Genomic DNA, 23,139 nt, shown 5'->3' with positions numbered 1-23,139 from the left:
GGCATCCAACAGGACGTTTAGCTGATCCCATGCACCGAGGCAAAACATTCTCTACTTAAAAGCATCCCTCGTAAATATTTGTCCAACCATACTGAAAACCTCTCAGTTTATTCCAGGGCTGAACCACTCCTAAAAGCAGGAAGCTTTAAGTGACATTTCATTTACATCTGACCTCCTTCCACTGATTTTCTTGCCTTATCCACTGGAGTTGACCTTTTTCCTTTTTCACCTGTTATTTGCAAACTGTCAACATACATCCAACCTTCATATTCTTTTTTTTTAATGATATTTATTAAAAATTTAAAAGTTACAGAAGAAAAAAAGAAATAACAATAAAGTAGAAAAAAACAATAACAAAACACATAAAACATATAAAAACCATACAATAATACAGCAAAAAAACAACAGACAAAAAAGAAGCTAAAAAATACATCCAATATTCCATGTCTTTGCCTTTCCTTAACTTATTTCATCAACCTCCTCACACCTCCCTTTTTTTGTATTCTAGTTCAATTCACTATTTCAGCAAGTTCTTCCCATCTTTCTCAATTTTGATTCTATAGTTTTAACGATCTAACCTTAAATTTTTCCAATTTAACCCAATATCAATCAACTTTAACTTAATTCTTTGTTGCATTTCTACTAAAACCATGTTAATTCATCCCCGCGTCCTTCTAACACTCATTAATTTTACAATGTTTCTGTAAGTATACTTTAAATTTTTTCCAATCTTCTTCCACCGACACTTCTCCCTGGTCTTGAATTCTGCCAGTCATTTCCTCCAGTTCCATATAGTCCATCAACTTCATCTGCCATTCTTCCCTGGTAGGTAGATCTTGTGTCTTCCAGTATTTCGCAATGAGTATTCTTGCTGCTGTTGTAGCGTACATAAAGAAAGTTCTATCTTTCTTTGACACCAATTGGCCGACCATGCCCAGGAGAAAGGCCTCTGATTTCTTCAGAAAGGTATATTTATATACCTTTTTCATTTCATTATAGATCATCTCCCAGAATGCCTTAATCTTTGGGCATGTCCATCAAAGGTGAAAGAATGTATCTTCAGTTTCATTACATTTCCAACATTTATTATCGGGCAAATGATAGATTTTTGCAAGCTTGACTGGTGTCATGTACCACCTATAAATCATTTTCATTAAATTCTCTTTTAAGGCATTACATGCCGTAAACTTCATACCAGTGGTCCATAACTGTTCCCAGTCAGCCATCATAATATTATGTCCAACATCTTGTGCCCATTTAATCATAGCAGATTTCACCATTTCATCTTGAGTATTCCATTTCAACAGCAAGTTATACATTCTTGACAAATTCTTAACTTTAGGGTCTAACAATTCTGTTTCCAACTTTGATTTTTCCATCTGGAAGCCAATTTTTTTATCCAAATTGTACACCTCCATTATTTGATAATAATGGAGCCAATCTCGTACTCTGTTTTTTAATTTTCCAAAACTCTGCAGTTTTAATCTGTAACCCTCTTGTTCCAAAATTTCCCAATACTTCGGCCATTTGGCCTCCATATTGAGTTTTTTCTGAGCCTTTGCTTCCGTTGGTGACAACCATCTTGGGATTTTATTTTCTAGCAAATCCTTATATCTTATCCAGACATTAAACAGTGCTTTTCTTACTATATGGTCTTTAAACGCTTTGTGTGCTTTAACCTTATCATACCACAAATATGCATGCCAACCAAATACATTATTGAAACCTTCCAAATCCAAAACATCCGTGTTTTCAAGAAGCATCCATTCTCTCAGCCAGCAAAAAGCAGCTGATTCATAATAAAGTTTTAAGTCTGGCAGGGCAAATCCACCTCTTTCTTTAGCATCAGTTAATATCTTAAATTTTATACGAGGCTTCTTGCCCTGCCAGACAAATCTGGAGATATCTCTCTGCCACTTCTTGAAACAGTCCATTTTGTCCAAAACCTTCATATTCTTTCTCTTGTCTGAACACGCCCAGTTACTCCATCCCTTCTCGATGTACTTTGCTGTTTTATCACCAAGGAGGTCTCCAGGACTTGACCCCTGCAGCATACGTCCCCCAGCCATCTTCTCCAGTCTCATCCCCTCTCACCTTTAGAGATGGACTGACACAAAGAAATGGAGCATGCACATGATCTAAGATAGGAGGGACACACATGCACAGAGGGACACACATGCACACGCACACCCCACCCAAACAGTCCACACGCATGCCCACACTGCATATCAACAACTCACAAATTCACACACTTTGCATGGAAACACACCAAACTCTCACACTCCTGCCCTCTCATGCACTCAAATGCAGACACACACACATAGCTCTCTCTCTTGCATGTGCACGCTCTCGCCACCTGTGAAGTATGCAATCGGTTAAGAGTAAAATACATATTTTCTCCCTGCTCGCTGCCTCCAATCACATTGCTGCAATGAGAAGGTACACACCTGCTAAAGATACTTGCTACCAAATGGTGGACTTAATTAGAGACCCAGCAAGACAATTAAATAATTCAGCATTGCAAAGGGGCCACATGTGCCTTGCATGCAAAAGGCCCTGGGTTCAATCCCGCGGGCAGCATCCCCTGGTGGGGTTGTGAATGTTCCCTGCCTGAAACTCTGGAGAGCTTCTGCCAGTCAGTGTAGACATGGCTGGGCTAGATGGACCAGTGGTCTGACTCAGTATACGGCAGCTTCCTGTGTTCCTAACACAATCACACATTGTTGCTGTACAATCTCTATGCCTGTTAGAAATATGGTGGTGGTAATTCAGTGCATTATGTCTAGGGTGGTACTTTGATTGTGGTGGTCTGAATCCCAAGTGACCTTCCTTCCTTCCCATGTTAGCCAGATCAGGGTGCAGACATGGGATGTATTTGTACTAAAGAAGAAAAATGTCCTGAACACATGTATTGTTCTCACTTTGTAAGACACGGTGATTCAGATGTTTCGAGTCTTGGTTATTTTGCTGGTTTCCATCATGAAACCATTAGCAGAAAGGAAGTCTTTTGCAAAACCACAAAAATGCAGTTTCCAACCTGATGTGTCTGGGAAAGTAATTTGCATGAGTTTTGAACTTCAGGAGGAGCCAAGTGCATTCTGTTTGGCTGACTGAGACATGGTTGCATTTTATTAAATGCCAGCAGCGGTCTTGATGCTGTTTGGGACGTGACAGGAGCATGGAAAACTCGTGGCCCCAAATATGCCACTTGAGAGAGACAGTGCTTCCTGGACCCAATACAAGAGCATCGTTGCCCCACCTCGCACTCCCTTGCTGCATCAAAATGATGTTCCCAGTAAGCCTCTACTTATCACACTCCTCCTAAGTTCAGGAAGCCCTTTCTCCATTCCCCTCGGCCAGAGAGAGAGGAGAGAGGCTTTGTTGGTGGCATGTGAGTCCTGGAAATGTTAGGCCCATGGGTGTGGCCAAGCGGGGCAGGGAGGGGCAGCTGCCCCCCAAACAATAAAAATGCATAGCTAACTGAGGTTCTGCTCCCCACTTGCTACACCCATGGTTAGGCCCCAAGAGTGCATGCTGTTTGTCTGGCCTCTCTATGGCACTTCTTAATTGCCACTTTGGCAGAGAACTGTAGCTCAGTGGTAGAGCCCGTTTTGCATGCAGAATGTCCTGGGTTCAATTCCCATCGTCTCCAGGTAGGAGCTGTCTGAAAACCCTAGAGAACTACTGCCAGTATGGAGCTAGCTGAACCAAGGTCAGAAGCTAGATAAAGCAGCTTCTGATGTTCCTATGATGTGTTCTTTTATCCTTGGGGGCTTTTAATGTACCGACTTAGAGAAGCCTTCCACTACCTGGTGCCTCCATCATCCCCAGCCAACATGGCCATTGTCTCGTTGCATATGTGTTTGCCGTTTGGGCCCTGATACCCAGTTAGTTTGCTGTTAGGAAACAGTACAAGTGTGGCTGCCAGTACCCCAGCCTCCTGGTGCTCATCTTGCAAATCGTTTGGGACCAGGTTATTAGGAGGACCCTCAGCAGAGCTGGCCTGTCCACGAGGCAGGATGAGACACTCACCTCAGGAAACAGATTTGCCTGTTGTCGCACACCTCCTACTCCCTGGGCTGCTTTGGGCAGTGTGTGTGCAGGCAGGTGGTGGACGGTGGCATTTTCAGTTTGGCCTAGGGTGGTGCAATGTCCTAGCCCAGCCCTGACCCTCAGCCAGACCTAGAGGCCTCAAGGCCTTCCCCAACCCCATAATGACTCTTTGAGAGTAACAAAAGGCAAGAGGCAGATTCTGATCTATGCTGGGATGGGCTATGGCAGCTCCAAGGTCTTGCAGAGCATAATAATGTCAATGGGCATATGTTAGACCTGGTTGCCTCAAAGCCATTAGGCGCCCACATGCAGCCCATGGCCCTTCATAGACTCCAGTAACACCCCCCCCCAAATCATTATTAGTATTATTAATTATTTTCTAATCAGACTTGAGTTACAACTACTGTATATTGTTTTAATTGTGGAAATTAAAAATCTTACCTGTTTAGCCACCTGTGTGCTGAAACCTGTACAGAACATAAAACTGAATATTTATTCAGAAGGCTTACACCATTAGACAGGCTGCATTGTCTGCATTAGACAGACAAGATTATGATATGCGGAGAACATGTACAAAACAGAATTTGCACGTTGGAGTTTTTTTGTATTGATACAAAGTCTGCACTGGCATCTGCTGGCCAAAACAGAATGTTGCATGCAGCAAATTCTGCACCTGTAAAATCCTCGCACCAACCACGTCATGCAATGTTGCTACCCTGATGTCACTTAATAATAGTAAAAATGGTATACATAGAGAGGGAGGGAGGGGGAAAATACTACCCATTATGTGTGCAGCTGTGGCATGCATTATGCTTATTTCCCCCATTTTTTTATTGAAGTAAAGCAAATAAAACCCTGATGTCACTTAATCACAGTAAAATTGCAGGGGGGATGGGGGGAGTCGGCGTCCCTGCACTGTGAGTCTCATGTTTGTAAAATAAATTAGTTTTTTTTAAAAAAAATGCTTCTTTTTAATGGCTCGACAAATTATTGTTTTTAAAATGCCCCCCCATTACTGCTAAAGCCACTTTCTTCTTCTTCTTCCTCCTCCTCCTCGGTATTTTCATAAAATAGCTTTGATTCCACGTATCACATACCTGACTGGCAATGAAGGGCTGCATTCAATTAAAATTAATGGACCTAGGTTAGTCATGCTCATTCACTTATCTACTCATGAATCGGACTAGCTACAGCCCAATAGGTGGAATTCAGTGTCCTGCTAATACAGTACCACCATCCCATCAGCACAAGCATTTCTGCTTGCCAAATGGATCAATCTCTCCCCGTGCCACAAACTGTTCTGGGAGTTTTCAGTACACCCCACCTCCACCACTGCAGCCATTGGAGGGCGCAGGAGAAGAAGGCAGAAAGCCCCATTGTGCCAGAATGACTTGTTGCCCTGGCTCCCACTAGCATAACTGTTTAGTTGATTCCTGCCCTCTGAGCAGTCTATATTCCAGACTGAAGTTACTGTTGTGAAATCATCTTATCAAATGCAAAGAGAGATCCCTCATTGGGGAGGTAGCTACAATCGCTCTCTGCATGCTCACGCCATTTACTTATGAGGCTCATAATTCTGAATCATGTCTCAATTTTAACTCCTTAGGGCACAATATTGCCGGCACCCTTACACGAATAAAATAAATAAACACCTGTTCTACCATAATTCAAAAGTATTTGACATCTATGATCATTTTACAATAATCTTTGAATTTTCATTCATGTTGGGCCTTTAAATAAAGTTTGTTTTTGGATCAAGGGGAGTGTTTTCTTTTTACTTCTCTCTGTATAGTTAATTAGAAACAAAAAAGTGCTGTTTAATAATACAGTGGTACCTCGGGTTACATACGCTTCAGGTTACAGACTCCACTAACCCAGAAATATTACCTTGGGTTAAGAACTTTGCTTCAGGATGAGAACAGAAATCGTGCAGCGACAGTGCAACGGCAGCAGGAGGCCTCATTAGCTAAAGTGGTGCTTCAGGTTAAGAACAGTTTCAGGTTAAGAACGGACCTCCGGAACGAATTAAGTACTTAACCTGAGGTACCACTGTATTCTGGTAAAAAGGAAAAATAAAGAAAAGGCTTGTTAGTAATGAACTCATTCTTATGCATTTAGCTCTGTCATTTTTTTTTACATAGTCACATTTATTTAGGAAAACAAATAGGGACCCCCAAAAGAGTTGTGCAGAAGGCCCCATGGGCCATAAATCTGTCGCTGTTTTAGTGGGAATCTAAAGATTACAAGCCTTTCTTTTGCTTCATTCTGAGTCAAGCCACCACCTAGGTAAATCTGGGACCTCATTGTGGATACCCAGGTTACCCACACATGAGATGTAGCAAACAGCAGTATGTATTGGAATAAAGAAACAAAAATAACAGCACACATATACCATGATGTTCAAAACTCCCCACTACCTCCTAATGTCTAGATGTGTAAATGCAAGTCCACATCCTCTGGTCTTCACTCACAGGTAACTCCAGGAGACAGTCCTTTACTTGGATAAGCACACTTTGCTTTACAGTACAGTGGTACCTTGGGTTAAGTAATTAATTCGTTCTGGAGGTCCGTACTTAACCTGAAACTGTGCTTAACCTGAAGCACCACTTTAGCTAATGGGCCTCCTGCTGCTGCTGCACTGCCGGAGCACAATTTCTGTTCTCATCCTGAAGCAAAGTTCTTAAACCGAGGTACTATTTCTGGGTTAGTGGAGTCTGTAACCTGAAGTGTATGTAACCTGAAGTGTATGTAATTTGAGGTACCACTGGTACTTGCCAAGATACAAGAATTGAGGGTGTTGCAGTAAAGCAGATCCAGCAGGTGGCAGCAAACAGGTTTCCATGACACTTGATTTTCACAGTTTGTCATAAGAACTTGAGAAGAGTCCTGCTGAATGAGACCAAAGGGTCCTGTTTTAACAGTGGCCAACCAGATGCTTATGGGAAACGCACAAGCGGGACCTGAGAGCAACTCCACCAGGCCGGTGGGATCCATGTGTGCATGTGTGTGTATTCAGCAATACAGTATGTCATTGATGCAATAATAGTGCATTAGTGATGGATTTATACTGGACTGTCCACACATCATTCTGTTTATTAGTTGTCCTGCAATGCTTCCCTATGTTCCCATCTGGAGGAACACTCTTGCACTGCAGCACAAAAAAGTAAAAAATATGGAACATTTGTGGCACTAACTTATTATTATTAATGTCATTTCTTTACCACTTTATATTTTTTAGGAAAAAAATAATCTCAAGGCAGTTCACAATCTACATTAAAACTTCAAATAAAACAATCCAGAATAAAACATTACTGAAGAAAGTCAAATCTAAACATTCAAAGCAAGCTAATTAACAGGAAACTAAAATACTATCTTAAAGATTTCAAATTAAAACATTACAAAGGAGGTCAACTGCAAAGGGGGTCAACTACAGAATGCACATCTAAGATAGTAAAGTGTACAACAAGCTTATCTTAAACATTTCAAGAGAAAATATTACTAAATGAAGTCAAATATAAAATGCACATTTAAAACAGCATAATTAGCAAGAGAACAAAATATTATAATAAAAATAGAACATCTCTGCTGCTGTTGCTGCCAATCCTGCCAATGGTGGTTTATGGCGGCCGGCGGCTGTGGAAGCTCAGGCTTGATGACCTGGGTCTGCACTAAGAGACAGCCAAGGTGGTCTCTGACCTCTTCAGCAGCCTGTCAGGGCCCCACCCTACCAGGACAGGGGGGAAAGGGCCAGTAAGGCCGGGAGCATGTTTTTCGGGAGTCACAGCCTGGAAAATGCAGAATTTCAGCAGGAAATTTCAGGGCATGCACTGATTGGAAACGAAGGCGTGTGCCCACCCTGAAACCTTTCCCTAGTAGGAAGCGATCTCTAGTTCCTCTTTACTTAATACCTAGGAACCTGTGTGTTTTGTTGAAGACTGGAGCAGATTTGGCTAGGGGTGGGTGGGTGCGTAGCTGTAGAATGTGACTGTATGTATTTTTGTGTGCGTATTTTTGGAGCAACTCCTGCAGAGATGCCACCAGGCTGGTGGTCAAGCTTCCCCCTGCCCACCTGCTCCAACTACCCTGAGAATCACTGTTATTTTATTTAATATATATATGCGCTGCTCTTCAGACAAAACATCAGAGTGGTTTACAACACTTGTACCTAAAAACCATACGTTAAAAAGTTAAAATCAGAAATCAGCCACTGGGGAAGGATGTCTTCTGGACTGCCAGCGACTCGCCCCTTCCCCGTGGAGGCAGGCAGGCAGGTGGAGTTGCCCGGGTGGGCACTCCATCAGAGACGCGCCCGGCAGCCTCCTCTTCTCCCGAAGGCGGGGCCTCCTCGGCCGGCTCGCCACGGGGCGGAGCCTGCTGGGCAGGGGGCCGGTCCGCCCGCCCTCCGCGCCTCCTGCTCAAAAGCGCCTGCTCCGCCCGCCTCGCCTCCTCCTGCTCCGCCTCCGCTTCCCTCTCCGTGCCCGCATCTCCCGCTCGCTAAGCCGCCACCGCCGCTCCGCCACTCGGCATCATGGCTCTCTCCGCCGACGCCGCCTTCCAGAAACTGGCCGCCTGGCACAAGGCCCACGGCGCCCAGCTCGTCCTCCGACAGCTCTTCCAGGCCGACCCGGAGCGCTTCAGCAAGTTCAGGTCGGTCCCGCGAACGCGCACGCGGCGGGGCCCGACGGGCGGGCTGCTGCTGCTCCTCTCTGGCCGCGCCGGGACTTGTCTCTCGACGGCCATCGCGGGGCAGGGGCACCTGCGATGGCCGGGCAGCTCCGCCTGCGAAGCGGCGGCTTGCAAGCGGGCCCCGAGTCGCAGGACGCGCTGCAAAAGCAGCTCCGGGCTCGCCTGATCTTCTGTAGCCCCGAGGCAGGACGGGCGCGCCGTCGGGGCCGCTCCGGTGGCCGCCCGCCTGCTTGCCCTTGACTCCTCCTTGCAACGCGCTACGTGCGGACAGGCACAGCCGCGGCTGCCGGCAGAGCGAGAGGGGCATTGTGGGCCGTTCGCGCGGGAGGCTTCTCTTGCTGAGTCACGGCGAGCCGCCTCGCCTCTTCCTCCACCAACCCCGGGGAGGCCAGGCCTAGGGGGGCACTGCCCCACCGACCTCGGCTAGCCCCCCACCCACCTGCTTGCCCGGTTGCCTTTTTGCTTACTTAACAACCAGCCATAGGGCTGGCTTTGCCTGCCCCATTACTCCGCCTCAGAGGCGCCCGAATGGAGCTGAGCAAAGAGCAGGTTGGGGACAGAGTCTAGAATCGTTAAGTATTGGCACTTGATGCTGGTCTCCCTAACTCCTGCCCCACTGCTCCAACCCCCATTATAATGCACGGAGGGGAAGTGGGGAACGGGACGTGTCATTCATTGCCCGTCGTCTGTGCTATAGCTTGACTCGTGCAACAGATTCATTCAGCATCTCAAACGGCTCTCTGCTCTGCACGTGGACCTTTCGGATCTTTCTCACCTGCTCCAGATTGTTGCTCAGAATTGGGCTCCTCCACCTTTTCCATACTGAGGAGCCAGGAGCTGGAATGATGATGGATGACATTGAAGGGAAGTGGGGCTGGGGAAGCGATGAGCATTGCCATAAAAAAATAATTCCAGGTTACAGCTATTATTTTGTCCAGCTCTCAATAATAAAAGACAGCTAAGAAATTTGGTTCTAAACAAATTGTGACAAATCACCTTAAGATTTTTTGGTGTGGCTCTGAAAGAATCCACTTTGTGATTTAGTAATTACTCGAAACTTAAGATCCTGCAGCACCAGATTTTGCAGGTTGGTATGGAAAGAATAGAAACTGATTGGTGAACTACTTGGCTTCATTTCAAATTGTTATGTGTTTGACTTATGGGCAAAGTAAGTCACCCCCCCCCCCCTTGAGCAATCAAGTCTTAGTCAGAAAAAGGCCTTCAGCCAGATAACCTCCTCTAGATCTTTTGGACTGCAACTCCCATCGGCCCCAGCCAGGACACCTATTTGATACCAGTGCTGATGTGGGTTGTAGTCCAAAACAGTTGGAAAGGGCGCCAGGTTGGGGAAGGCTGCCGTACTTGCTCTCTGACAATTTACTGAAAAGGGTTGGACTTGGGACCTTTTGCATAGGAAGCATGGGCTCTCCATTGCTGAGCTGTGGCTGGTGTAACAGAAGACGGCTGCAGCACACAACCAAGGTTGCTTCACAATTTGTCCACAAATGAAGCCCAAGCTAGGAGACTGATTCTGTCATGTGCAAAATAAATGCAAAGGGAAACTTAGCAATTGGGGTTTTTTTGGAGTTGGGGAGTGGGTTGAAAACCAGAGTCAGTTGCATTGCCATAGTTTCCAAGCAACTAGAATTATTTCTAGTTTCCATTTCCTCTTTAAAAACAGGGAGCAAATTCTTGTCCATTGTCACCTTGTTTCAGCTTCTACTCCTTTATATACAGCACAATCCTATCTAAGCAAGCCCCATTACCAGGAAATGTTTTAGGAATGTGGCAGTAATAATGCTACCTGTGTACAAGTGGCAGACCATTAGATGACAATTTGCACATTGTGGAATCTGCCCTAAGTTTAGCCATATGGCTAAGGACAGTGAAATGATCAGTAAATGTTTTCTCTTGAGGTTGAATTTCTGCCTTTATATCTTGAGGACTAGGCGATGATTGTGCTTTAAAATGGAAATTAAGTGGTGTGACTCCTGGTTTCCATCTGATTGCTGCCTATTCCTGACATAGAGCATATATGAGTGCCTCATCTTTCTCTAATGTGGAAATTTTGCCTCCTTATCTGAGGGCACTTCCAGACTCCCTGTATTCAGGTGGGATTCAGTAGCATCCTGGCAAATATCAGGTTGTGGAAATAAAGCTGATTTGGATCTTTTGCACAACAAATAAGGGACTTCTTGCTATAAGAAAAGTGCGGAATGACACTTGTATTAACATTGTCCAGCCTCCTTCAGACAAATCCACAAATGACCCGCATTGTCTAATGCCCCTGCAAATATGGAAGGCAGCTCAATAAACAGGTCATCTGTGACCCCAGTGGCATCCAGAGGTCATGTTCCTTAATTTATAGCATATGGGAGGGGAGCCTGGTGCTCTTTCCCGCTTTCCTTTTCAGCTCTATGTACTTGTATGTGCTTCTGAAGTATCAGCCAAATTTTACTGGATCTGACATTTACCCAGATCCTTTGAAAAAGCAAAGACTGTGTGTGTGCGTGCACACTTTGTTTGTTTAATAATTTTTATTGGAGTTTTCAATGCAAGGTAAAGGTACCCCTGCCCGTACGGGCCAGTCATGACAGACTCTAGGGTTGTGCGCTCATCTCACTCTAGAGGCCGGGAGCCAGCGCTGTCCGCAGACACTTCTGGGTCACGTGGCCAGCGTGACAAGCTGCATCTGGCGAGCCAGCGCAGCACACGGAACGCCGTTTAACAACACAATAAAAGCTATAAAGAATGAAATACAAAGGCAGATTAAAAAGGCAAATAAAATCTGCACATAGAGGAATATTCCCAACCCCAGAGGTTCCATATTTCTTAGACGATTTCTCCACTTCATAAACAAAGAGGAACGAGGCTCAAACATCATGGTGCTAATATACATTGAAGTATAACAGGCAAATAAGCTTTATTTCTTTTTTTATAATTTTTTATTGGTTTTTCACAGTTTTTAAACACAAACAATACACAATACAAACAAACAAACACACAAACAAACATGTATAATTTCATATCCCTTTTTCTTAAACCTTACTTCGCCGACTTCCCCATACCTCCCCTTTCTACATCCCAATTTCCAAAATTATTTCAGCAAATCCTAACACTTAATTTTGTCAAATTTTCCCTTATTCTTTTCTTTTACTTAATCTTTTACAGCTGTAGTCTCCTTTTTTCCCCTTAAAACCACGACATTTTAGCATTCATTGATTTTACAATGTTTCTTAAGATAAACTTTAAATTTCTTCCAGTCTTCATCCGCCGTCTCTTTCCCCTGGTCACGGATTCTGCCAGTCATTAATAAGCTTTATTTCTTTCTACCTCTTGATTTATCGTGACACACATAGTCACAAGTACTATATTAGTAACACCAGTATAGATGGCCCTCCGTGTGTGCACATGCTTTTTGTCTCTCTGCAGAGAGGCTGATCCAGGTGAGGAGGGTGAAAAATGATGGAAGGGTGTGGGGTCAGTGACACTTGCTCAAAAAGCCAAATGTGTCCACAGGCCTAAGAAGGTAGGAGATCCCGGATCTAGATGAAGAGGCCTGATTAAATGAGCCTTTTGCCTCTGAATGGCTAGCTCTATCATGACCTAAGGATGCTTCACACATGACTGGCTGCATGGATATTGCTGTGCTGTTTGAAATTGCATTTACACCATTGCTTGCTTTTCTCCACGTGTGGATGCACTGAAATACATATGTCTGCATTGGTGTCACAGATGTACATATCATGCATGTGATAACTGGTATCATAGGCACCTCCTGCGATTGGCCTTTAATTCCCAGCCTCCATAATATAACGCTTTTGTAACTTAAAGCATCATCACTTCGTCTCTCACACATGAGGCAGCTTTCATATTAAACTTTTGTAAAATCTTAGCAGTAAAATGACTTGCAAATCAATATCTTGGTTACCCTGAGTGTGTTCATAATAAGTTTCATAAGGCTGGAATTTGTTGCAAGAGTTACCTAACAGTTTAAAAAGAAAGACCTTTGGGTAGGTTTTACAGTTGCACCAAAACGTTTGCCTCCTACTGGTCATTAGACAAGGGTAATTTTCTGATCTATACTGTTCTGTGAAACATAGTTTATTACATTCATTTCCCTCTTCTTCTTCTAGGAAGCTTAAGGTGTACAATATAGTTCTCCCCTCCAATCCTTTCAGCAACTCTGTGGAGTAGATTAGGGACTGAGAGTCAGTGACAGACCCAAGGTCACTCAGTGAGCTTCAGGACTTGGCAGGGCTTTGAACTCTAGCCTCCCAGGTAGTCCAGTACTCATAACCACAATCTGGGAATGTGCAATCCCATTCAAGGAAAATTTTGGGAACCACTGAACTGACGCAGTTTACTTAAAAATAATGGAAGGAAATAATTTCTTTTTAATGGCTGGTTGATTTTTCCCAGGCTCACCTATCCAGGGAACCTTTTGTTTAGTGGCCTGACTCCATTCCATTTCGTTCAGAGCACCTGAAGAGCAGATAGCGGGCAGACTGGCCATTATTCCTCCTATTGTAGAGTTCCCTGCAAAGTGAACACGTCTGAGCATCAGATCAATTTTTGATCTCTCATGTGACTGTTCTAAAGAAACAGCCCAACCACCCAGTGCCCCACATTGTTCCCTAATGCCTGCTTAATGGTAGCTAGAACGTTTGATTTCAGATGAGTTTCTTCATCTGTAAAATGGAAATATGGGTGATTTTTTGTGCCTCAGTTTTGCCGAGAGTAAGGAACTGTGATTGGGGTGGAGTCCTGTGGAAATTTTTTGAATCCTCATGAAATATTCTGCTGCAATAAATTGGTAGCAATTTAATGTAACATATTATTCAGCTGACATTTTATGCATGCCATATAACTTCTCTAGGTGCCAAAAGTAGTTAACAAAAATGCTTGATCAGGGACAAAACTCAATAAAGTGGACTTGGTGTTGCCTAAATGTTACACGTCAACAAAGTCGAAAACGTTTATTTTGATTTTTTTGGGGGGGGTTACTTGTAAATATTTTAAGGCAGGGCTAGTCAAAAGTGTAATTTACCTTCATTTAGATCTAAAAAGGAAAAAAAATACTGTCGGAATCTAGTAGCCTGTGATTCTGTGCCTTAAGAACACAAGAAGAGCCCTGGCAGGATCAGGCCAATGGCCCATCTAGTCCAGCATCCCGTTCTCACAGTGGCCACTGAGATGTTGGTGGGAAACTCTCAAGCAGAAGAGCATTCTCCCCTCCTGCAGTTTCCAGCAAGTGGTGTTCAGAAGCATTACTGCCTCTGATTGTGTAGGCAGAGCATGTCCATCAGGTTTACTAGCCCTTGGTAGCCTTCTAGTTGCCACTGGCTTGTTTTCTGCACGGGGTGAGGAGACTATAGCTATTTCCTGCAGACAAGCAGATGGGTGGTGAATTGTAATGGATTTAATCAGGTAACTGTTTGGTACCTGTTGGAAGCTTGAGTGCCAATGTGTATCATTCCATGTTGTAATAAAAAAATTCCTTCCAGTAGCACCTTAAAGACCAACTAAGTTAGTTCTTGGTATGAGCTTTCGTATGCATGCACACTTCTTCAGATACACTGAAACAGAAGTTGCCAGATCCTTCTATATAGTGAGACGGTGGGGAGGGGTATTACTCAGAAGGGTGGTGGGAATGGGATTGGCAGATAGCTGAGATGAGCCTGTTGACGACTCTTAACGACTGTAATAGGTCTTACAGGAAGACCTATTGTAAAGAAGACTGTTGAGTCGTCAACAGGCTCATCTCAGCTATCTGCCAATCTCCCATTCCCACCACCCTTCTGAGTAATACCCCTCCCCACCTTCTCACTATATAGAAGGATCTGGCAACTTCTGTTTTAGTGTATCTGAAGAAGTGTGCATGCACACGAAAGCTCATACCAAGAACTAACTTAGTTGGTCTTTAAGGTGCTACTGGAAGGAATTTTTTTATTTTGCCTATGGCAGACCAACACGGCTACCTATCTGTAACTGATTCCATGTTGTGTGAGTGCTTCATTCTGAGACACCCGTGGAGGCATTTCTCTCTTGCGAATTCTGGGGCCTTGTGTGCAATAATCCTGTTCATTGAAAGGTAGCAGGTGGGTCATGTTCTGCTTCCTGCCCATCCCAGTATTAAGATCACCTGGTTGTCTGGCTGGTTGCCCAGATTCTTGCAAAGACTAGATGGAGCTTTGTCTGGTCTGGAAGGGATCTGTGCTCTTGGGCGAGGTGGGCATTCATGGGATCTCTTAATGCAGATTTGTTATGTTAAAGAGGCTTTGAGTATGCATTCTTCCTTTTCAACTGTCACAACGCATCAGTGCACCGTGGGGATGATAGTAAAAATAGACTCTGCAAGGCTGAAATGAGCCCATCCCTGGAATTATTCTCAACTGCCTCCAGGGTGTGTGGTGTTTTTGGGGAATCAATAAAATGCTGCTGAACATCATGCAAGAAAGCTGGGCTGCTAAAGTGATATTGGTGGTTAGCTGAGCTAGAAACTTGCCTAGAAGCTGGAATAGCTTTATAGGATGCCCTGTCTTCAAGACACCTTCTGCAGCATTTGAGGCTTATATAGAGCAGTTGATACATTCTGGAATAATTGAAAAATAAACCAAAACAGTTTAATCTTCAAACCACACTGAACTGCTATCCCTTCTGGTGACCCATTAGTGCCAGTATAGGGCTTTTGTTTTAAGTCAGCTGCCTTCCCTAACCTGGTGGCCACCAAATGCTCCACATCCCAGCCATGATGGGAATTGTAATCCAAAACATCTGGAGGGCACTAGGTTAGGGAAGGATGGTTTGAGTGATGTCAACCTGCTGGTATTTCACATAATTTGTCACACCACTTAAAGAAACCTCCAAAGCTGTTTGCAACAAGAATAAAACAATAAAATAAGTAAAAATGGAAAAACAGTTACTGTTGAAAAATAATTTAAATCCATGAGAAGCTAAAAGTAGAGTCAAGCACATGTTAACATTCTAAATATCTGGGTAGGCTTGTCTAAACAAAGTGCGAAGCTGCCACACTAAAAGATTGATTTCCTCTTATATTCCACCTGTAGTTTACTTTTCTTAGCTGTGTGGGCATGCAGAACACACACATGCCCTAGGCGTCTCAAAGGCCTTGTTTGATATTCTAGCCTTTCTCTGCTTGCTTAAACTCATTGAAAAGCTAAGTCCCCATGGCCTGCCTTCAGGAAACAGCAACTACTGAAATGGCCTTACTCTTAATGGATACTAGTCTACAGAGAAAGCTTTTGGAGCAGGGACTTCCCAGAGCAACCTTCGTGCAGAGAGTGTGTTATGTTCCCCTGTTCCCAAACCCCATTTGCTCAAAATCAAAAATTTGTTTCTTTCCTATTTTGGACTTGCATTTAGTGGTTCACCAGAGGTAGGCCAGCATGATGGTGCTCTAGTTTTAGACAGAGACCATTTTCAATGTGCTGCTTCTCTTTTTCAGCATAGCAAGGATGTCCTAACAAAACGAAATTAATTGCACTTCCTTTTTCCTACCATCTATCACGGCCTTTCTAAATGGCTGTCATGAACTTTTAGCTGCTGACAGATGTGACCAGCTAAGCCGTCCTTGGGATTAGATACCACTGATTGTGGCTTCTTACATGGCACGCTTTTCTCTACTTTTTAACCATCGTTCGTTGTCTGTGTTGCACTCCTCAGAACAGTTGCAACACTGAAAACTTCACTATTCCACTATATGTTGGCAGTTCAGAATTCATCTTTCCACTGAGTTGATTGATGTCTTATTTTGATTGGCATTGTTTTTATTGTATGGCTTTATGTATTATTGTAAACTGCTTGTTAAAATACAGTTATACAATTTTTATTGTAAACCACATACATGCTATTCTGTGAAATTTTGTGTGTGTGTGTGTGTGTGTGAAAGATAAAAAAATAGACTATCACTTTAGACTGCAGGTGGAAATCATTTTTTAAAAAAAATGCTCTGTGATATGTAAACATTTTACTGTAAAAGCTAGAAAAATATTACAGGTTCCTAAGCACCCTGCTCAAGAGCATCATTTCTTGTACTGGGTCAGACTTACAGTCAGTCTAGCCTAGTCCTGTCAACTGATTGGCAGTAGCTGGCATGACATTCTACTTTTTTAGATAGGAGTGGGCAGAAGGTAGATCTCTGGCTGTTTTGCTATAGGCTTTCTGACTCCCAATTGTTTAGCAGTAGCAACCACAAACCAGTATTCCCCCACCTAAATCAGGCTGTTGACATAAATACGGCTAACCAGGATCAGACTGTTGTGTCGAGCGTCTGAACAAGTTCAGAAAAGGAATTCCTAAGTTCAGAACGTGCTTATTTAATTCTAACAGTGTGCCCTTTTTCATGTGACTCTGGTTGATAGATTTTGAGCGTTTTAATAAATTAGTAAATCCAACTGGCCTGGCATCTGGCTGTGTGTGTGTGTGTGTCTCCAAATGTCTGACATACAGCTTTATTCTAGCAACCTCTGCCACTGCTGCACACAACTCTGAAATAAGTTGTGCAGCTCCATTCATTTCAGTGCAAGCTCTGCAGAACTGAGATGGAGCTAAATAGTGGATTTTGAGCCCCATTAAAAGTAGCATGTGGGAGAAGGGACATGATCCACTGGGAAGCTGAAATAGGGCTTGTGAAAGAGGATGAACAGAAAGTTCTGTTCAGAGTGTGTGTCTAGGGGTGTGTGCCATTTGGACTTTTTTAGCTTGGTGTGGCAGAATCTTTCACTTCTCCTGGGCTCTCTCTGTGTGTGTAGGAAATTCCTGCAGTGGGTTGTGGCCCATATCCGAATGCACCATAAAGGTGTTTCTTACTTTCCCTCAAACTGTGGCGACAAGGGTTCTGGTCAGATCAGGGGAGGCAAAATATACACAAGAACTTGGCCCAAGTCTATGCTTCTGTGGACTCATGGCTGCTGCCTGCGTGACTCATCTCTTTCCACCTGAGTAGCTGCTCTGTATATTCTTGGATGCTGCACTGCAGGATGGGCGCTCAAGCAGAAGGTGCTCTGTCAAGGGAGGCTTCAGAAAACATCTTGGAGGTTCTGCAAAGCCAGCTGTGGAAATAAAACTGGGGCATCCTCTCCCTACCTGTGTTCCTGAATGGCCAGTGTCTTGCTTCCAGCCTGCCCCACTGAGAGTCAACTTTGCGTTTTCTTAATTAGCAATTCCTTCCCACCTCTGTATTGCAGCAATCCAAGGCTAGTGTTAGAATGTGGGGTTGTAGCTGTTGCCATTGGTGTTTTCCTGAGCTCTCTGGCTAGCTTTGAACACTGTAAATCTGCAAATGTGTGTACACACTGTGGGAAGGGCTAACTCTCTTATATTACTCTGAACTCTCCAGCCTCTGATGCAGTACGGGCATGTTTGGGCTGGCTGGCTAGCTAAGCCCACATATTTTGGAGACAGTTGAGGATTAGATTATACAACTCCCAAATAGGATTAGTATGTAAATAAGCAGAAGGGATGAACTCTTCTTTCTCCATGAATTACCTTTGCCTTAAAAATATAAACCCTACTATTCCACATGCTTCCTTCACAAATCATTATTTACATTACTTTATTAATTTATATCAGCCCTTTCTCCCAGTGCAGGGCCCAAGGTAGCTCACAGCATAAATAATAAAAGATGCAACTAAAAACCACACAAAATAAATATTAAAAAGCAATTAAAATCCATATATTCATGCATGTTTCTGTGCTGCGATTAGCATTAGATATGACTCTTCACCTGGGTGGGTGCGTTGATAAAAATAATCTTTTGGGAGGGGCACACACTACAGTTGCAGCTTCAAAGTCCAGAGTTGGACAATACTTTTATTAGGAACAACCGAAGTGTCACGAAATAGTGGCAAGCTTTTGAGTTTTTCGGAACTCTTCTTCAGGGAAGATGTTACAGAAGCAGAAAATGGAGAGAGTAGGAGAAATGAAAAGGTGCAAAAATTATGCTGGAACGAGCAGACTCTGTTGCAAAGTGGAAACTGCAGGTTGATGCCACACTTGATCTTACTCAGAAGCCCAAGAAGTGAGCTGAGGAAGTCTCTTGGTGCTCTTTGCCTTGAATGTTTATCATTCTCTTGTGACCTGGGGCATGTGAATACAAACAAGCAATGTTGGCTAATATCCAGTAAATCTTGTTTTTTAAAGTCACCCATGTGGTGGTGCAGTGTTTCTGAAAATGTTCACATAACATGATGGCTTGCTTTTAATTCTTTTGGCAGCTTGACCTTGAAGAGTGACCATGGGGATATCTTGGTGGACTATTCAAAGAACTTGGTTACAGAGGAAGTGATGAAGATGCTGATAGAACTGGTAATTCACCTTGAATACGAATCCTATTTATTTAGAGCTTCTGGTTACAGAAAGTCCAAAGCTGTTTACAGCATTGAAGCTGATATAGTAATATAATGTATTGAGAAAAACAAAATCTCGTTATTGCCCTAACCAAGAACATTAAAACTGGGTATGCAAATAAATGTTTTTAATAATCAGGGAAAGCGTAGTGCAGCTGGTAGTCTGCCACTTTCAATGTACATGAAGCTTTACAGAACACCTGAAGCAAACCAAGCTCCAGAACAACTGTGGACTCTTGCCCACAAATGTCTGTCAGTACAAGATAGTGTTTGTGAGCAAAGGTGTATTTCCAATTTCACATCATGGCCTTGGTTTGCTGTGGTTTCATAAAGCCCAGGATCTCCCTGCATGCTTACACAGAGCCCAGCTGCCCTGACAACAAATGTAAGGGGCAACCGTCTTGTCCCCGCGCTTGAAAACTGCAGTCCAGTTGGACGGGGGGCTTCACCAAATGTTATACCAAAGCTAATGCCCTCCAAATGCTTAGAATATCTGCTCCCATTAGCCCAGGCTTAACCAGTACTGATGGAAGGTGTAGTTCAAAAACATTTGGAGGGTTCCAGGTTGAAGGTGATTTGAAGCAACCTGGGCAAGCTTCCAGGGGCCACGTGCTAGGGGTGGGCTGGGCCAGGGGTGGGGAGGAATGGCAGAGCAGCGAGTGATTTTACACTTGTATAGACTACTTTGTACACACATTCACACACCCCTTTCTAGCTTCCATTCAAGTAAGCCAAGAGGGCATCCACAGAGTTGGAAGGACATATTCCAGACTTGAACTGGGGGGTGGGAGGAGCTGGGCCAGTAAGTGGTGTGGTTGTGAAAGAATTCAGGGGGCCTGGAGGGCCACATTTAGTCCTGGGGCTGAGGCTCTCCATTCCTGATTTAGAGGATCTTTTAGGAACAGGGAGAAGAATGACATTGTGTGTGTGTAAAAGGAAGCTACTGGCATACTGGAGGGGGTTAGCGAGGGAGGGGGTCATCTCTTAGGTGACTGGTGGATTTGGAAAGCTGATGGTCGTATTTACTAAAACATCAACTTTTACTTTCAGGCAAAATCAAGGGGCGTTGAGAAAGCAAGGGAGCAAATGTTCACTGGAGAAAAGATCAACTTCACTGAGGTATACCTACTTTTTATTTTTGTCTGTGGTTTCCTGCTCAGTAACAGGGAGGAGGTGTTTTCAGCACACAAAGCAGTTACCTTTGGACTTCTTTGGGTTTCAAGCAGCTGTATAGGGTTTCTGGAAAATAGAGTCAGAGAGTGTATGCTTGGGTTTTTGTGGTTTGGGGGGTATAAAGGCAATGATCTGGCCACCATCCTCTAGATATTTTGCTATGTAGTCCAAGGATTAAATATTAGACTGGTTTTCAGTTGCCAGATTCATGAATAAATTGTATAGTTTTTCCAATATATCTGGTTTGTTTTTGTGTTAGTTTTTTTAACTTCACATGAAGCTAAATGTGTGAATAGTCTCATTCTGTCAAAAAGTGTATTGCATCTCTATGGGGACATGCCTCTTCTATGATCTTGAACTGGTTTCATATCTTCTCTCCCCCTTTCTGGGCTAATAGTAGCCTTATAGTTGTTACAGATCAAGCTGACCTGATGTGAACAGGATGTGAAATGAACCAGGAAGTCCCTTATGGATCTCTGTCTTTGCTGATTGACCTTGGAGAAACCTCCTTTCTGACAGTCCCGCCATCACCTCCATGTGGATCTAAAATCCACAATATAATGCAGAGCTTGATAGAAGGATTGCTATCTCAGTAATTCCTGAATCAGCTCTGTATTTTATTGGTTATAATAACCCATAACATGAAGCGTGTTGCATACTGGGCACTAAGTATTATTCTCAACACACATTCTTTGCCACTGCAAAGCAGAAATGCTGCAAGTTTTTGTTGGAATTTTACGATTGCTTCACATTAAATGTTAAGGAACTTCTCTGAGATGTGTCAAGTGTGTAGAAGCCACTTCCTCTTCATGGCAACTGAAGCTCCCCTTCTGTGGTTTTGGTGTTCATTATTTTGGTGCACAATGCTATCTGAAGGATGACCTCTGTTGTGTACCAAGATTACCAGAAGCCCCTTCGCATGTCCATTTGCCCTGTGACACGCAGAACGCAAAAGTGAGGGGCATCCTGCCATTTTCCTCAGTGGCACCCAAGTAGTGCGTGTAATCGGGTGGAAAGAAAGGAGTGTTGCTTTTTGCAACGCTATTGGCCGTTTCTGCTTTTGTTGCTCTTCTGGAGCTGTTGCTGCAACAGAAAATTCCTGTGTTGGTAAATTGTGGTGATGTGTATGTGTTTAGATTTCCTTTTCATGTATTTGTAAGCTGCTGCAGGGACTTCGTGGTTGGGGGTGCAGTATACACATAACAAGTAAATCCTGCACCATCCACACACAGGGAACAGTGCAGGGGGGCTACCCACAGGGCTTGAGTGTAACTTGGTCCTCCGTGCCACTGCTGTGCCAGAGTGCTTTCCAGCATCACTCCTCCTGTCTTCCCTGCCCCCAGGTGGCAGAATAAATTTCTTCCCTAGGCTGGCCCTTAAGAGCATCAGAAGAGCCTGCAGCTGGATCAGGCCAGTGCATCAGAAGAGCCTGCAGCTGGATCAGGCCAGTGGTTCATCTAGCCCAGCATCCTGTGGCTGGATCATCTAGCCAAGCAACCTTGATTTCTTGTGTGTCCCTTCCTGTGGGTAGGGGGCTGCCATCACTTCCTCCCTCTCTGTCTGCTGTTGTTGAACATCAGATTGTTATAAATAAGTTTGTCATCGCTGTTTAGTAATAAGCCCCAGCTTAACGGCCTACCTGTGTTAGGGCAAGCTACTCACTAATTGAACATACATTCAAAGAAGCGGGTTTTGTATTCTAAAACACATACTTCCCAGACTCTGTAGTTTCTTTGAAAAGCAATACAAATAAAGAATTGTAGGAAGTAAACATGCAAGTCTCTGTCATAATTTTTGACCTTTAACAATAATTTCTACAGTCTGTTTCTTGCTCCCGTCATTCGCCAAATTGATTCTTGGCTGTTTAAAAATGTCTGTTTCCCTCACCCCTACTTCTGCCCAGTGAAGCCTTTTTGGAAACCCCAGACTACACTCTAGTCTGTGGCATCTGACCTAGTTGTGGTTGTTACTGCTTATTTTAGTTTTTACACACGCACACACACACACACACACACACACACTATTAAAAAAAGATCATTTATATCACCTGTATATTATTTGCATGTTTTATAGTACTTGATTTTTCATTATTTTACAGTTTTCAACTCCTTACTGTGAAACTGCTTTGAGAGATATAAAACAAGTGAATGCACAAGATGTTTGAGTGGCTGAGTGAAGGACAGGAGGGTCTTCTTGGTTCCAAAGGCAATCAGCAACTAGTGGTCTCATTTCCTTCTCCTGGCTGCTGCAATCTAAATTCCTCTGGTCCTCTTGGCCCAAGCACCTTTTGGTTTAGAAATGAGACTCAATGCCCAACATCCTTTGCCTGAGCGGCTCATATGTGCCACCAAACAGTACTTGTGAAGTTTCTGGAAACTGCAGGAGGGGAGAGTGTCATTGTGCTCAAATCCTGCTTGCAGGTTTTCCAAGGGCATCTGGTTGGCCACTCTGAGAACAGGATGCTGGACTAGATGGGCCACTGGCCTGATCCAGTAGCCAGACTCTTATGGTCATTGCAGAGTTCCCATTCACTGTGGTCTACCGGAAGAAGCAGTACCTAGTGGGTTGTGTCCCAAACTATAGAAGAAAACCAGCAGAAAGAGAACAGAAAATAGTTTGTCTTGCTCCTTCAGATCAGTGCCAATCAGTTCTGCTGAGATTCTTGGTTTTGGTAAGTAATTGTTGCTTGGCACTATCCATAACTGTCTTGTCCTCTCTTCTCGTTTTAGAACCGAGCTGTGCTCCATATTGCTTTGCGGAATCGCTCAAATACTCCAATATTAGTTGATGGCAAAGATGTAGTCCCAGAAGTGAACAAAGTTTTGGAGAAAATGAAGAATTTCTGCCAGGTATCCAA

General features: G+C 43.7%; 1 protein-coding gene across 1 annotated transcript in view; it reads left to right on the top strand.

Annotated features, from left to right (window-relative positions):
- Positions 1 to 8,475: 8,475 nt before the first annotated feature.
- Positions 8,476 to 23,139, top strand: part of GPI (glucose-6-phosphate isomerase) — a 32,159-nt gene continuing 17,495 nt past the window's right edge. Inside the window, exons 1-4 of the mRNA XM_081203383.1 lie at positions 8,476 to 8,700; positions 18,978 to 19,068; positions 20,160 to 20,228; positions 23,012 to 23,131. Coding sequence (XP_081059509.1) covers positions 8,582 to 8,700; positions 18,978 to 19,068; positions 20,160 to 20,228; positions 23,012 to 23,131 — 399 coding nt within the window. The 5' untranslated portion in view covers positions 8,476 to 8,581. The remainder of the gene's footprint in view (positions 8,701 to 18,977; positions 19,069 to 20,159; positions 20,229 to 23,011; positions 23,132 to 23,139) is intronic.

This window comes from Podarcis bocagei (assembly GCF_964188305.1).
Source record: "Podarcis bocagei genome assembly, chromosome: 7".
Taxonomy (NCBI): Eukaryota; Metazoa; Chordata; class Lepidosauria; order Squamata; family Lacertidae; genus Podarcis; species Podarcis bocagei.
Note: the sequence above shows the minus strand (reverse complement) of the source record. Positions and strands in the feature narration are given on the sequence as shown.